Genomic DNA, 13,325 nt, shown 5'->3' on the forward strand with positions numbered 1-13,325 from the left:
AGTTATTCCTTCTTTTAGTATTTCCCCATCCACAAAATGCAAAAATGCACGAGGATCGCAACCCGCCAATTGCATGTTGTGCTCGCATGGGGGTAGTGGGAATTTTTTTAATAACTCGGAAGGCGGGTAATATAGAAAAAATGAATTGGAGGAAATACAGGGAATAACAGAATATAGAGTGAAGGAAGAATAGTTAAGTATATAAAATTATTTAATTTAGATAGTGCAGTATGGTAGGGTACAGAGGTATTTTCACCTTATATTATTAACTACTCTGGCTCAGAAGAGTCAGAGTCATCGAGTTCGGAGTCTGTTTGATTTCTAATTAAATGCAAACCTCTATATTTTGAATGAGAATGTGCCGAATGTTTATGGTTTTGTTTTTCATTGTTAACAGGAACTTGTTTATTTACTTCATAGCAAGTACTACTATTGAGTTCGTGAATTAGATTTGGTGGACCACTTGAAGAAATTTCTGACTCATACTTTGGTTCGTGTTCTTCAATGGTAAACCTTTGTTCAATTACAACACTATTGTAGAATCCTGGCTTAGTAGAAAAAGCTTTAATTATATAGTTTCCTGAACCTTCAACATAAATAGGCTCCGAATATACCTGCTCTTTTGAATCATTTATCTGATAAATAATATTAACGTTTTTTTGAGCAGACGAGATTTCAATCATTTTTGAATCTGGAGATGTTTCAATAATTTTTATCCTGGGCCTTATACACGGGAGTTGTTTGGCAATATAAAGTTGGGATAGTTGAATATGTGCATTGGATGGACAGGGAAATCTGTAGTTGGGCCTTCTAGAAAGGTCCTTACCTGTAAGATCATCATATTCAGGAGGAGCTCTGGTAGTGCTCGAGTATCTTAAACTGATATGTGCGATATTTCCAAGAGTTAGATTTTCAATAACGGACTCTAAAAAGTTTTGAATGTGAAATTGAATATTAATAAACCTGAGCTAAAGGTACTTTTTAAAGTTGAATTATTTAAACTTACTTTGGTTCTTAAATTTTTCTATGAGTTCCAATCTATGGCCAACTTTTGCCAAAACCGACTCAATTTTTCTCTTCAGTTCTACAACCTTCTCAATGTTTTCCTCATTGACAATCATTTAAGTAAATATTACAGTATTGAACAATACTAAGTTGAATAAAAATTGGGAACACTGTGCAATCCCCAAATTTCTTTTCTTTGTATGACCTTATATAAACTGAACCAAAATGTTATAACCAGAGAAAATAACCTTCAATCTAATATAATATTGATAGATAGATTATTCCGCCTGTGATTTATATTTCTTCTATTAATTATTAATAATATGATTATTTTCCAATAATAAGGGGTAACGTATTTTAAGGACCTTGCGGGATTTAAAGTAACTTAGATCTACAATAATTTGGAGTTTTGGCGGGAAGGTGCAAACAAATAAATAATTAAGTGCATGTGAAGAGAAAATTTAAAAAGAAAAAAGAGAAAAACAAACTTCCGGATATAATATAAAGCATAAGGATTTAACAGGAAGAAAATAATTGAAGAGATTTCATGATTTTCGAAGTCTAATAAAAATAATGTTGGAATAATGATGAAAGTTGAGTTAATGTGTATATATAGAGACAATACATGAAAGCGTTTAATGTCATGTCGTTTTTGTGAGTAGTTGTAAAGAAAAGAGATAGTTTGAATAGAAAAAAAAGATAAATAGGAAAGTAGAGTGGCAAAAACATACTTTGGAAATATGGAAGAGCCCAGAATCACCTATTCAGATGACCATAGATCTCAAGCCGAGATGTTTGTAGAGGCTCAAAATCAGGTGATGGAGGGGGAGCTCTCCAGAGGCCTTTATGTATCAACGGAGGTAGAGACTAACCAATCTAGTGCCTGTGGAATAGCTTGTGGACCAAAAGAGCAAAGACTTACCCATACTATTCGTTCGTTCACAAGGCCAATCCCGGTAACTGCAGGACAGATGAAACTCAATTCTGCAGATGAATTGATTGGAAAGCCAGTAATCAAGCAGAGATTGAATGAAATGTACGTTAATAGGAGCCTGAAAACATCTCCAACAAATAAATTCCTGTCATTTGGAGTGGCTTCCATGAGAACAATGAATAGTAATCCACAGCCATCATACCGATCAACAGGCTCGGGATCAATGTCTACAAGCAGAAGCTATACATACTTAAGTCATGTTAATACTAATAATTATGGCAATATGAATACTGGTATTTCCCAATACTCAAGAGAATTTACTTCAAACAGCTCACCAGTTTTTAATGTGTTCACAACAATCTTGAATGGTTTTTGTAGCTGCCCAGGTTTCATTTCAGCATGTAATAATAAGAAGAAAATACATACAATTGAACAAGAGCAGATTCCATCAGATTCTGACTTTGCTGATTCTGGCTCCGAAAGTGATGATGATGCAGGCTTAGACGTTGCTCAGGAAGAACAAAACTAAGCTATATTTGATAGTTTTTCAATACTCAGAAGCAACGAAGACTGATCACCTATCTTAATATCGGAGTAATAGTTTAGGTTGTACCTCAGCCATATTGAAAGTTTGTTTTTACTTTTTATTTGAATATTAATTTTTTATTTTATATCAAAGAAGAAATAACAACTATTGTTGCCAAGTCAGAGTACTGAGTGTTAATAAAGATGATTCAATAATTTGCTTAATAAATGAGTTGTAAAATTGGCCAGTTTTTCTACAAACTTATGTTTTTCCTTTTATATTTTGTGAATTGTTGTGAGTTGTCTCTCCAGCAATAGAAAACGAATCAGTTCTAAAATACCTGATCTATTTTCTTTAGGGAAAAAACAATTCTAATAGGTCAAGAACTTAGTAAAATGATATTGTCATTTAAATCTAAGACAACATTTAATTACACTCATTCCACACTAGGTTTTAACTATAGATATATTCTACTAAGTTCTTCCGAATACACAATTTTCTTTATTTGATTTAACAAAATATAAGGGCCTCTGGATGGTTAATTTCTGCATGCATATATGCATGTATTCTCGGACTTTAGTAGAAAATTAAACAATAAATAAAAATTTCCCACATTACTGTAGAAAAAAAAACAAATAAATAGTATTAGGAAATAGTTTAGTGAATAATAGATAAGAACTTTGCCACACAAATTATATTTTCTAGTTTTGAGAAGAATTTATCTCAATTCTTCACCAATGTTTCGGAACTTTACGAATTTGGAGTTTTATTGTTCTCTCCTGTATATCTTAGTTAATATTATTCCTCCTCCTGTAGTTTTCTACAGCATTAGTATATCACTACATACATTGTTTGAAAGCTAAATTGTGAGTTATTTTCCCGCCTTGTCTTTTTGAAAATAAAAGCAAAAAAGTAATTATAGTTAAAGAAAAAACGAACCAAACAAAATTGAGGAATAAGATGAAAATTAAGGTTAGAACAGTTCAAAACACAGAGATGGAAGTGGAGGTGGAGGTAGATTACTCAATTGAAAAGGTGAAACAAGCCATTCAAGCATTAAACCCAGTAATGGAAGCTTCAAGGCTCAAGTTGATTTTTGCTGGAAGAATTCTGAATGACTCACATACTGTTCAAGATGTAGGAATTAAGGATGGAGAGCGATTAGTTGTTCTTCTTTCGAAAGGAGCTTCCCAAAAGGCAGCAGAAAGTCATCAGAATAAGCAAAACAATGTATCGACTGAATCTAATGCAAATACAGAACCAGCTACTGGAATTCCACCCTCAAATAGTCAGAACCAACTGGGGATTTCTGATCCATCCATAGATTCAAGAGCCTCAACTTTGCTAACAGGGCCAGAGCTTGAGGAAACAATCGCAAATATTGTTAATATGGGTTTTGAGAGAGAACTGGTTGTAAGAGCAATGAGAGCAGCATTTAACAACCCAGATAGGGCAGTTGAGTACCTTACCTCAGGGTTGCCAATTCCAGAGAATCCAGTGGCAGCTAATCCCGCTAACACTACACCAGCAAACTCAAATGCTTCCTTGAATACAGCCATAACTCCAACAGAAGAATCCTCATCGGAACAACTTCCAGGGAATTTGGAGTCGCTTAGAACAAATCCATTATTCCAACAGCTAAGGTCTGTTGTTCAACAAGATCCGAGAATTCTTCCTGAGCTCCTTGTAAGAATTGGCCAGTCAAACCCCGAAATTCTCCAGCTAATTACAGAAAACCAGGAAGAGTTTATCAGAATGATGGAGAGAACAGATTCTGATGAAATCGGAGAAGCTGCCCAATTCCCAATGCAAACAACTATCCAACTTACTCCCCAAGAAGCTGAGTCTGTTGAACGTTTGCAGGCGCTCGGATTCCCAAGAAATGCTGCTATTGAGGCCTATTTGATATGTGAAAAGAACGAAGAGCTTGCTGCAAACTATCTCCTTGAAAACAGTGCTGACTTCTTTACTGATGGTGCGAACTAAGACTATCTTAATTTTTCATAAAATATAACTTTGTAATGAAAGTACCTACAAAGTCTAATATCCTAATTCATTAGGTCCAACCCTTAATATTTTATAATACAACTGAATCCTTTTCTTTTGTCACTCCCTCACTATTCCTCTGTTTTTCCAACTTTTTTAGTTCCCACTTTTCCTCTGTTTTCCATTATTTTCTTATTACTATTTATTCAAACTTCTAACTACATGCCATTTTGGCGCCTTTGACATGAAGCCTAAGATATTGATATTTAAGGCCAATTAATCAGAAAAAAATAAATACTTCTTAAAAGATGGAAGAGGCACAAAATGGAGATTCCTGGGACGTAGTTGTCTTAGGAACGGGACTGATTGAATGCATTGTTGCATCAGGCCTCTCAATGAGAGGATATTCAGTCTTGGTTTTGGACTCCAATACCTCCTATGGAGGCTTAAGTAACACTGTAAAACTCCCCACAGCTCATAACTGGATCTCAGATAGCCCAGAGCACTCAAACTCTCTCTTTGAAACGAGCTCTTTCTTTGAGAAAGAATACGATATTCAGGTCTACTCATCATTAACTGAAACAGAATCTGAAAACTTGAAAAATATATACATTGATATGATGCCTAAAGTATTATTCTGTCGTGGTCATCTTGTAGAAATGATCTTATCATGCAATATTTCTGGGTACCTTGAATTTCAGGGAATAGAGGATATATATTTTGTGGACATTAAAGATAAGGAAACTCTTAAATTAACAAGAACACCATTTTCAAAAAAAGAGGTATTTTCGTCAACAGAATTAAATTTAGTAGAGAAGAGACAAATTATGAGGCTGTATAGTGGAATTAGGGATATTTTGGAGATATCTAAAATTGAGGAAAAAGTTGATTTAGATTTGGTTTCTGACCCTTTCAGAACTCCAGCATTAATTGTTAATACACAGAATAGCTCAAAAAAGAATAATAGTTATGATAATATTCAAAATAGTAACAAGAATACATGTATTTCAGAAATAGCTTCCTTTTCAGATTTCCAGGATTTTTGGAAAATTAATGATCGTATTTTAGATTTAGTTAAGCACAACATTGTTTTTTGTAGCTCAAACTGTAATGAGCAGTTTCAATGGAAAAAGAATTTTACGAGGTACTTTAACCTCCTTCTGAGCTCATTAAATCAGCACGGCTGCATAGGGACTCCTTTTTTATATCCAAATTACGGTACATGTGATTTACCTCAATCATTTTCTAGGCTTGCAGCAGTTAAAGGATCTGTACAAAGACTTGGGACAGATATCTCAAGCATTGAAAGACAGTTTGAGAAGGAGAAATTATGGAAGATTCATATTAACTCTAATAATCTAAAAGAAGTCATCCAATCCAAGTTAATATTGGGATCACTAAATAGCTTTTCAAAATACTTGAAGAATCCCATAAATAATATAATAGAAAAGAGGGTTCTATGCTATTTTATCATTCTGAACCACCCATTAATCACACCAAAGAACTCCCAGAATCATAAAAAACTTTGTCTCGCCAGTATAAGGATTGGAGAAAACCAATTAGATAATAATATAGCCTATATTCTACAATGTGATCACTATACAGGATGCTGCCCTTCTGGGTATTACATCGTTTATATTAATAAAATTATGGGAATGCAGGAGACCACTTTAGAAGCAAGGAGTAAAATACAAAATGCAATTAACTCTTTTTTATCCGAAAAAACAAATAGTGAGACAAAGATTCTGTACAAAGCAAGCTACATTTACAAACAAAAAGTGGAAAACCCAGAACTACTGTCAGATGGACTAATACTTTTATCTGATCCATCTATCAATAATAATAGCTTCTTTTTGTTAGATGAAGATGTGGATAACGCAATATTAGCACTAGATAAGTCCTTAAAGTTTTTAAGTTCACAAAATCAGGAAAATGTTACATTCCATAACTTCTCAAATTCAGAAAAGGATCAACAAGGAAAAGAGAACCCAAGAAGCCAAGAATTAAGTAATCAGTACATTATAAAAAAGCTACAAAATATCCTAGATTAAAGAAATTCTTACATATACATAAATTAAGACGTTATATTATTCTTTTTATTAGTGTCTCATGAACAAGGAGTACTTGTTTCAACGGAAGCAATAATGATATCATTCCTATACAGGTATTTCATTAACATTTGAATAGCTTCAAGGCCCTGAGTGTGATCTTTGACCTTGTGTACTACAATGTAATTAACTGAAACTACAAAACAACATTGAGTTATTTCATTATTGATTTCATCTATTTCCTCATCTGGGAACCTAAGAAACTTGTTTGTTGATATATTGTCTTCATTGGAATAAATTCCATTAGGTTGAAAACTTATAATCATAGCTGTATATAATTCTGGATCAAAAAGTATTTCAAAAATGTGATTACTAGCAATAATAGTATTATAAAGCTTGAATATATTAATTAGGCCGAATTTAGATGGGATCTCAACTCTCAAAATAGAATTGACTTGCTTTATTTCCAATGGAACAGACGGATCGTGTTGTCTAAATTTTTTCCTAAGCCATGCAATGTATTCAGCACACGTTTCCTCGTTTTCTCCAATGCTTAAAATATACCCACTATTGTAAGCGATAATACACCCGTCCTCCTTCACTCCTCTACGTCTGGGAGTCGGGCAAATTAATGCCTTTTTGCTGTGGCAATAAACAAACATTTCCGAACTTTTTCTTAACATGTTCTTGTAAACATCCCACGATGTTACGCTATTCGAAAAATCAAGGTGTCCCTCGAGGACAATCCTGCGCCTGATCATAACCTCAGGGATTGAGAAGTCCATTTTCGCTACTTCCTATGTGTGAACTTAAAACATGCAAAATAAGACATTGAAAGTAAAATTTCCAGAAGTTAATATATTCAAGAGTTTAATTGGTATATTGAACTTGAGAATTTTAATTTGAAATTTTTCATACGTCCCTTTAATTACCGTTTTTAAATAGTTGTTTTTAATTGACAAATTTTTTAGAATAGTTTAGGCGCCAAATGACATTAATAACTAGTAAATATTTACATACAGGTATTTGGTCAAATTAAAAACTAACTTTTAAATTATTTATATTTTGGCATGTTGGCGCCTTACGTGTATAATATTATTTCTAATATAATAATAAATAATAATAATAAAATAAAATAAATAGTAAATAAAGGAAAAAATGGAGACATATTCAACTTTGACGCGTTAATATTAATAATAATATAATCGAGACGGGAAAACGAAATAGATAATTACTATCAGCTTGGTTCAAGTTGAAGGCGAGGCGTTTAACTAGGAATTTTAGAGTTAAAGTTGTATTTTAGAATCATTAAAGAATGGTAAGTTGAGAGTGTTTTTCGTTAAAATAAGAAAGTTTCTAACTGAGACTTATCAATCCTTTAGGCACGTGGTCCAAAGAAGCATTTAAAGCGTGTGGCAGCTCCATCCAATTGGATGTTGGACAAGTTAACAGGTGTATATGCACCTCGTCCATCAAGTGGTCCACATAAACTAAGAGAATGTATTCCATTGGCAATTTTACTCCGTAATAGATTAAAGTTTGCTTTAACGTATACTGAAGCAAAGTATATTGTAATGCAACGTCTTATTAAGGTTGATGGAAAGGTCAGAACTGATATCTGCTTCCCATTAGGTTTGATGGATGTTGTAAGCATTGACCGTGTTGGAAAGAATATACGTATTATGTATGACACAAAAGGTAGATTTGTCCCAGTCCAAATTGATGCTAAAGAGGCAGGATTTAAGCTATGTAAAGTAACTAAGGTTGCTCTTGGAGCAAAGGGTATTCCAACTGCCACAACCAATGACGCTCGTACTTTGAGATACATCCACCCAGACGTCAAGGCAAATGATACTGTTAAAGTTGATTTGGCTACAGGAAAGGTAAGTTATATTGGTTTGAAAGGCATGATATGAAGAATAAACCATAATGTTGTTTATTATTTTGGTATTACATTGTACATTTCAAATTGCAATCTTCTTTTCCACAGTTGATTTGGTGTGTTGTTGGCTTTTCGGTGATGAACAATGACTTAAATGGGAATCTCTCTTACAATCATCTTACATGGTGAGATATGGTCTCGACTTTCTATCATGATTGTCCTGATGTTCTGCTTTTGACACACCATTTCACTGCTGCGGATTGGCCGAAGATTTTGAGAAGCTTTTAGTGTAAAATACCTACTGAACATTATATGGAGATTTATTCTTCTGTATAACTTGCCTTGCAAAAATCTATTTTCCAAAACTTTTTCTAACTTTTTTTCTCTAATAGGTATTGGATTTTATCAAATGTGAAGTTGGTAACATGTGTATGGTTACTGGTGGTAGATCTCAGGGTCGTGTTGGTACCATTACTCACTTTGAGAGAAAGATGGGTGCTCAATGTATCGTCACTATTCGTGATCAAAAAGGTGCCACTTTTGCCACTCTAATGAAAAATATCTTTGTTATTGGAGAGGAGGGTAAATCTTTGGTCACTCTTCCAAAGGACAAAGGTATTAGATTATCAAATGTGGAGGACAGAAATTTGAGAATGAAGAAGCACAGGAACTAATTAGAGACTGATTTCTAGGAACACTCAAACATATTAGTCATTTTTTTTCCTCATAGTTTCATAGTTGTTTCAATTTTATCTTAATACTTGGAGTTGTCTCTTTTTCTGACTCGAATCTTATTATTTTAGTAAGATTTGTTTTTGGAGTTTCTAGGTGGAAATTACAGGGAAATCAAGCTAGAATAAAATTGACCGTTAAACACTATTGCTAATTAATAATTTCTAGAAACCAGCTATTATACTTAATCCAGAATTAATTCATCAATCTTCCAATCCTCATAATTCCCATTTGGAAGATACCTTCTAATAACGAAAGGAATTTTCTTAGTATAAAGCTCTTTCTCTGCTATTAATAAAGGATCTGTTTCACCATCTAATGGTATAGCAACTGGAGCATTCATACTAATTTGTAGTGCTCTTGTTCCAATGATTCTTGCCTTTTCAAATTTTGTCATATAAGGAGTTGTAATACGTGGGCCTTCGTTTGGTTTTCCATCATACCTACTATGTACTGCATCTTCTGCCAATATTTCTATATTCTCATCTCCTTCTATTTCTTCCTCTAATAACTCCTCCTCAATGTACTCTTCTTCCTCATCATAGTTTCCTCCAGACTCATCGTAATCATTCATTTTTATAACTTAATACTATTAAAATTTGCCCAATTTTTTAAAATGGCTAATTTATATTGTTTTAATTTTTTATGTCAAAAATTCGGCTCAAAAAGCAAATACAGAAACTCATAACCCCGGAAAAATAAATTCAGAAATAGGCGGGAAATTTGCTTTTTAAAAAAATTACATGCAGAAATAGAATGTAATAAGAAAGTGATAGAAAATTCATGTTTTAAAAAAGAGAATAGTTAGGAAAGATATCGATGAACCAAAAATTAGCTGATTTTTTGTATTAGAGCAGGTCATCGTCAAGATCTGTATAGCGATGTTGGATTCCTTGTATTTTTACCTTTCTTTAATGCAATAATAAGTATTTATATTCTCTTTAAACCTTCTCATAAAGAATATAATTTTTTCAGATAACTTTAAGTATATAATAAATTACGTGTGTTTAACTTTATTTTTATTAAAATTATAATTGAAAAAGCAAATTTTTGCTTATTGAATAGAAAACTGAGTATTAGTATAGTAGGATCTTTTGGTTTTGGCAAGTATAAATAGGTACTAATGGAATATATTGGTTCTTTAGATAACCCATTAAGACTTATTTACTTTTCGTGCAGGTAAGCACTATTGGGCAGTTTTTAAGCAAGGCCAAGAAATATCGAGTTTGAAACATATCTAAACGTTATCTCAAACCCAGCTATGAAAGCTGACATGCTTGCTTGAAACTCAAATAGTCTACTAATGAATTGGTGATTTAATAAAATTTCTAGAGGAACTTGCGATGCAATAAGATTATTATTGGTAGATCAAGAAATACCATATGAAGGTAAGTTAGTATACTATTTCTGGGTAGCAAAGTATAAGCTCATCAATATTTTTATATAACTTTATATATGAACATATAGAGCATAACATTTCAGGAAAAGACTTTTTACAGCCTGAATTCCAGCATGTTCTAGCTGAGTCTGGGAATTTTCCAATGCTTCCATATTTGTCAGATTCAAATAATGAAGTAGAGCTAACAGGATCATTCACAATACTAAGATACCTCGCAGATAAGTGTAAGTTGATGGGTAATAATTCAGAGGAAAGAAATAGGGTAGAGAATTGGTTGGAATTTCTTCAGTCATTACTACATTCAGTATGGGATTTTGAGAATATATCAGAAAATTATACTGGAGTTCAGCAAACAAAGAAAAAAAGCAAATTCTTGTTGGATACTCTTCACCCTATGCTTAAATGCATAGATGACAAGATTGAACAAGGATTCTGGGCTCTGGAGTCCTATTCGGTGGTAGATATCGTCCTGTATTCTACAATAAGTGTAGTAATTAGATCTTGGGGGAGTGATTTGTTGAAACCTTATATTAGGTAAGTTAACTAGTGAATGAAAGGATTGACCTTGATAATTGAACAATATTAGAATTCTATCGCATAAGAAAAACATGGAAAAATTGAGAAAACAAATAGATTCGTTTAAGGATGACCCTAGACGTTTTTAAAAATAACTAGTAATAAATTAGTTTCTTGATTATTTGAATTTGTCTGGTCTACTGTTTAAAATAATCTGATCTATCTCACTTACAACCCAAGCAACAACAACGGTAATATCGTCCAATTTTCCTCCAGTACTAAACTGCCACAGCTCATCGTTCACATTACATTGTTTGTTAAAAGGAGTCTTTGCCTTTGGATCCAAAGATTTAATATATGCTGCATTTGCCAAAGCTTTGGATATATTATGAGGACTAGAATATAATTTGGGGTCCTTTAATAGCTGAATTGCCTCATATGGGGAAATTGCTCCACTACAAATACTGCAAATTTCATAGTCATATAAATTGTCAAATAACCCATCTGTTGCAATTACAATCAAGTCACTCTGGGAAAGCGTAATTTCTTTGTAAATTGAATGAGATGGCAGATCCTGAGGTACACCTTCACTGTTTTTGACCAGATTGATAAAACAAGTTAATCCCTTTTCTTGCAACATAGGGAAGTCCTCATGTGTTGGTAGTTTTGATAATTGAAATGGACAATTAAAAGAATGCTGTTGAACGGGACTTCTGTACACTATCCCCATCCTAAAAGTCTCAGGGGTCCTCCTCAGTATAATTATCCCAGAGTCACCCAAATATGAAATCTGAAGTTTGCAGGTTTTTGGATCAAAGCATGCTACAAAAGCTGTTGATGAACCAAATGATTGTGTATTTTTATATCCCTCCATCAACAGAAACTGAGAGTAAGAAAGGGTCCGAGGACTATCATTGAACTCCTTCCCCACTTTGAGTAACTCGTCCTTCTCACCGTTTACATAACCTCTACTATCTCTCTTCTTGTTATCAAAGTCACTCTGTGATTCACTTTTCTCTTCCTTATTATAAGATATATCAAACTTCAACTTCGCTCCTTTAGAACGACATTTAAACCCACTAAATTCCAAGGCATTTTTGCTTTCCACATTCACATTCCCCACTTCCAACTCACTATTTGCATGCACATTCTTCTTTAAAATTGCCACGTCATTAGGCGGGAAATATGGTTGCATGCATTTCGTACTTAGATAAGCCTCTCTCATTCCAGAGATAAGTTCGGAGGCAAATAGTTTTGGATTGATTCCAAAATTTGCCCATTCTCCCACACCATCGGCAACTCCAATAACGTTTTCTTCATAAAAATGAGCATCCTCTCCTCCATAATGAACTTTAGAAGGATGAGGATGAGAGCAACTTCCAATTGATAAATTTAACATAGCTCCATCTTTCTTTGGGCGTATATACTCTGGAATCCTAAGAAAAATGTCAATTCCTTTAAGGTAAGTTGTAACATTTGAAGGCCAAATTCTATTAGAATGTGTTGAAATCCTTCTAAGTCTATCCTCCTTCAAAGCTATATTCAATTTTTCCATACCATCATCATTATAAGAAGGAAATGCAACTGTAGTACTTGTCATTACTCTGTAAATAGAAGGACGCCCAGAAGTTGGCGTGTTAGAGAAAGGAGAGTTTATTGCGGATGTCGAAGAGGAGGAAGAAACAGAAGTGGTATTAGGGTAATCATATAAGTCTTTTCTCATATTCCGCTCGTTTACTTCTTTCTCATTTACCTTTATATTTTGCCTTTCGGCCTCTAACTCCAATTCAAAATCCAAAATTTCTCCTGAATAAAAATTAGGATTCTGACTCAAATTTGAATGAGCAAACATCAGACCATCGCTAAAACATCTATTCATGAAGGCTTTCTGCAATATATCGTCGTTCTCTCTTTTTTCTTCATTATTATCCTCCCCTTCTACCTCTCTTCCATTTCCTCTTGAATTTCTCGAACAAACCTTAATTGGAGTTTGATTGGATGTTGCATTCTGGGATGGAGAGAAATTTCCCGAAATGGAACCATCTGTTGACTGTGATGAATATCTCTTTGAATGATAAAGCTTTTCAGGAAACTCTTTCAAAAATATCCTCAATATATTCTTTGAGTGCTTCACTATATTCTCTCCTCCTAAATGACTATTCTTTGCCAAACATTCTAAAAACTTCGTGAATATTGCTGAAAGCTCCAGTTCTTCCTGTATTTTTTCATTTTCTTTATACATTCTTAAACTATTGCATTAATGCACACGACTCCTCTAACATGATTTTACCATGCGG

At 33.5% G+C, this 13,325-nt stretch overlaps 9 protein-coding genes across 9 annotated transcripts; 5 read left to right on the forward strand and 4 right to left on the reverse strand.

The window, feature by feature from the left end:
* Window positions 1–269: 269 nt before the first annotated feature.
* Window positions 270–1,121, reverse strand: cubi_03144 (uncharacterized protein; the record flags this gene model as incomplete). Its single annotated transcript, XM_029020157.1, has 2 exons — window positions 270–925; window positions 1,007–1,121. 2 exons carry the CDS (start codon window positions 1,119–1,121, stop codon window positions 270–272), a joined length of 771 nt encoding a protein of 256 aa, XP_028876164.1.
* Window positions 1,122–1,745: 624 nt separating this feature from the next.
* On the forward strand, window positions 1,746–2,468 carry cubi_03145 (uncharacterized protein; the record flags this gene model as incomplete). The annotated part of the gene is made up of 1 exon (XM_029020158.1): window positions 1,746–2,468. The coding sequence occupies one exon, from the start codon at window positions 1,746–1,748 to the stop codon at window positions 2,466–2,468; it is 723 nt and encodes a 240-aa protein (XP_028876165.1).
* A 957-nt stretch (window positions 2,469–3,425) lies between these two features.
* On the forward strand, window positions 3,426–4,451 carry cubi_03146 (uncharacterized protein; the record flags this gene model as incomplete). Its single annotated transcript, XM_029020159.1, has 1 exon — window positions 3,426–4,451. One exon carries the CDS (start codon window positions 3,426–3,428, stop codon window positions 4,449–4,451), a length of 1,026 nt encoding a protein of 341 aa, XP_028876166.1.
* A 308-nt stretch (window positions 4,452–4,759) lies between these two features.
* On the forward strand, window positions 4,760–6,502 carry cubi_03147 (Rab GDP dissociation inhibitor; the record flags this gene model as incomplete). The annotated part of the gene is made up of 1 exon (XM_029020160.1): window positions 4,760–6,502. The coding sequence occupies one exon, from the start codon at window positions 4,760–4,762 to the stop codon at window positions 6,500–6,502; it is 1,743 nt and encodes a 580-aa protein (XP_028876167.1).
* Window positions 6,503–6,558: 56 nt separating this feature from the next.
* Window positions 6,559–7,284, reverse strand: cubi_03148 (uncharacterized protein; the record flags this gene model as incomplete). The annotated part of the gene is made up of 1 exon (XM_029020161.1): window positions 6,559–7,284. One exon carries the CDS (start codon window positions 7,282–7,284, stop codon window positions 6,559–6,561), a length of 726 nt encoding a protein of 241 aa, XP_028876168.1.
* A 530-nt stretch (window positions 7,285–7,814) lies between these two features.
* cubi_03149 (ribosomal protein S4) lies at window positions 7,815–9,055 on the forward strand (the record flags this gene model as incomplete). Its single annotated transcript, XM_029020162.1, has 3 exons — window positions 7,815–7,817; window positions 7,882–8,382; window positions 8,774–9,055. The coding sequence occupies 3 exons, from the start codon at window positions 7,815–7,817 to the stop codon at window positions 9,053–9,055; spliced, it is 786 nt and encodes a 261-aa protein (XP_028876169.1).
* A 242-nt stretch (window positions 9,056–9,297) lies between these two features.
* cubi_03150 (DNA-directed RNA polymerase subunit) lies at window positions 9,298–9,687 on the reverse strand (the record flags this gene model as incomplete). The annotated part of the gene is made up of 1 exon (XM_029020163.1): window positions 9,298–9,687. One exon carries the CDS (start codon window positions 9,685–9,687, stop codon window positions 9,298–9,300), a length of 390 nt encoding a protein of 129 aa, XP_028876170.1.
* Window positions 9,688–10,236: 549 nt separating this feature from the next.
* On the forward strand, window positions 10,237–11,177 carry cubi_03151 (uncharacterized protein; the record flags this gene model as incomplete). Its single annotated transcript, XM_029020164.1, has 4 exons — window positions 10,237–10,292; window positions 10,446–10,501; window positions 10,596–11,046; window positions 11,099–11,177. The coding sequence occupies 4 exons, from the start codon at window positions 10,237–10,239 to the stop codon at window positions 11,175–11,177; spliced, it is 642 nt and encodes a 213-aa protein (XP_028876171.1).
* A 29-nt stretch (window positions 11,178–11,206) lies between these two features.
* On the reverse strand, window positions 11,207–13,270 carry cubi_03152 (uncharacterized protein; the record flags this gene model as incomplete). The annotated part of the gene is made up of 1 exon (XM_029020165.1): window positions 11,207–13,270. One exon carries the CDS (start codon window positions 13,268–13,270, stop codon window positions 11,207–11,209), a length of 2,064 nt encoding a protein of 687 aa, XP_028876172.1.
* Window positions 13,271–13,325: the final 55 nt, after the last annotated feature.

Source organism: Cryptosporidium ubiquitum (genome assembly GCF_001865345.1).
Source record: "Cryptosporidium ubiquitum isolate 39726 chromosome Unknown contig_5, whole genome shotgun sequence".
NCBI lineage: Eukaryota > Apicomplexa > Conoidasida > Eucoccidiorida > Cryptosporidiidae > Cryptosporidium > Cryptosporidium ubiquitum.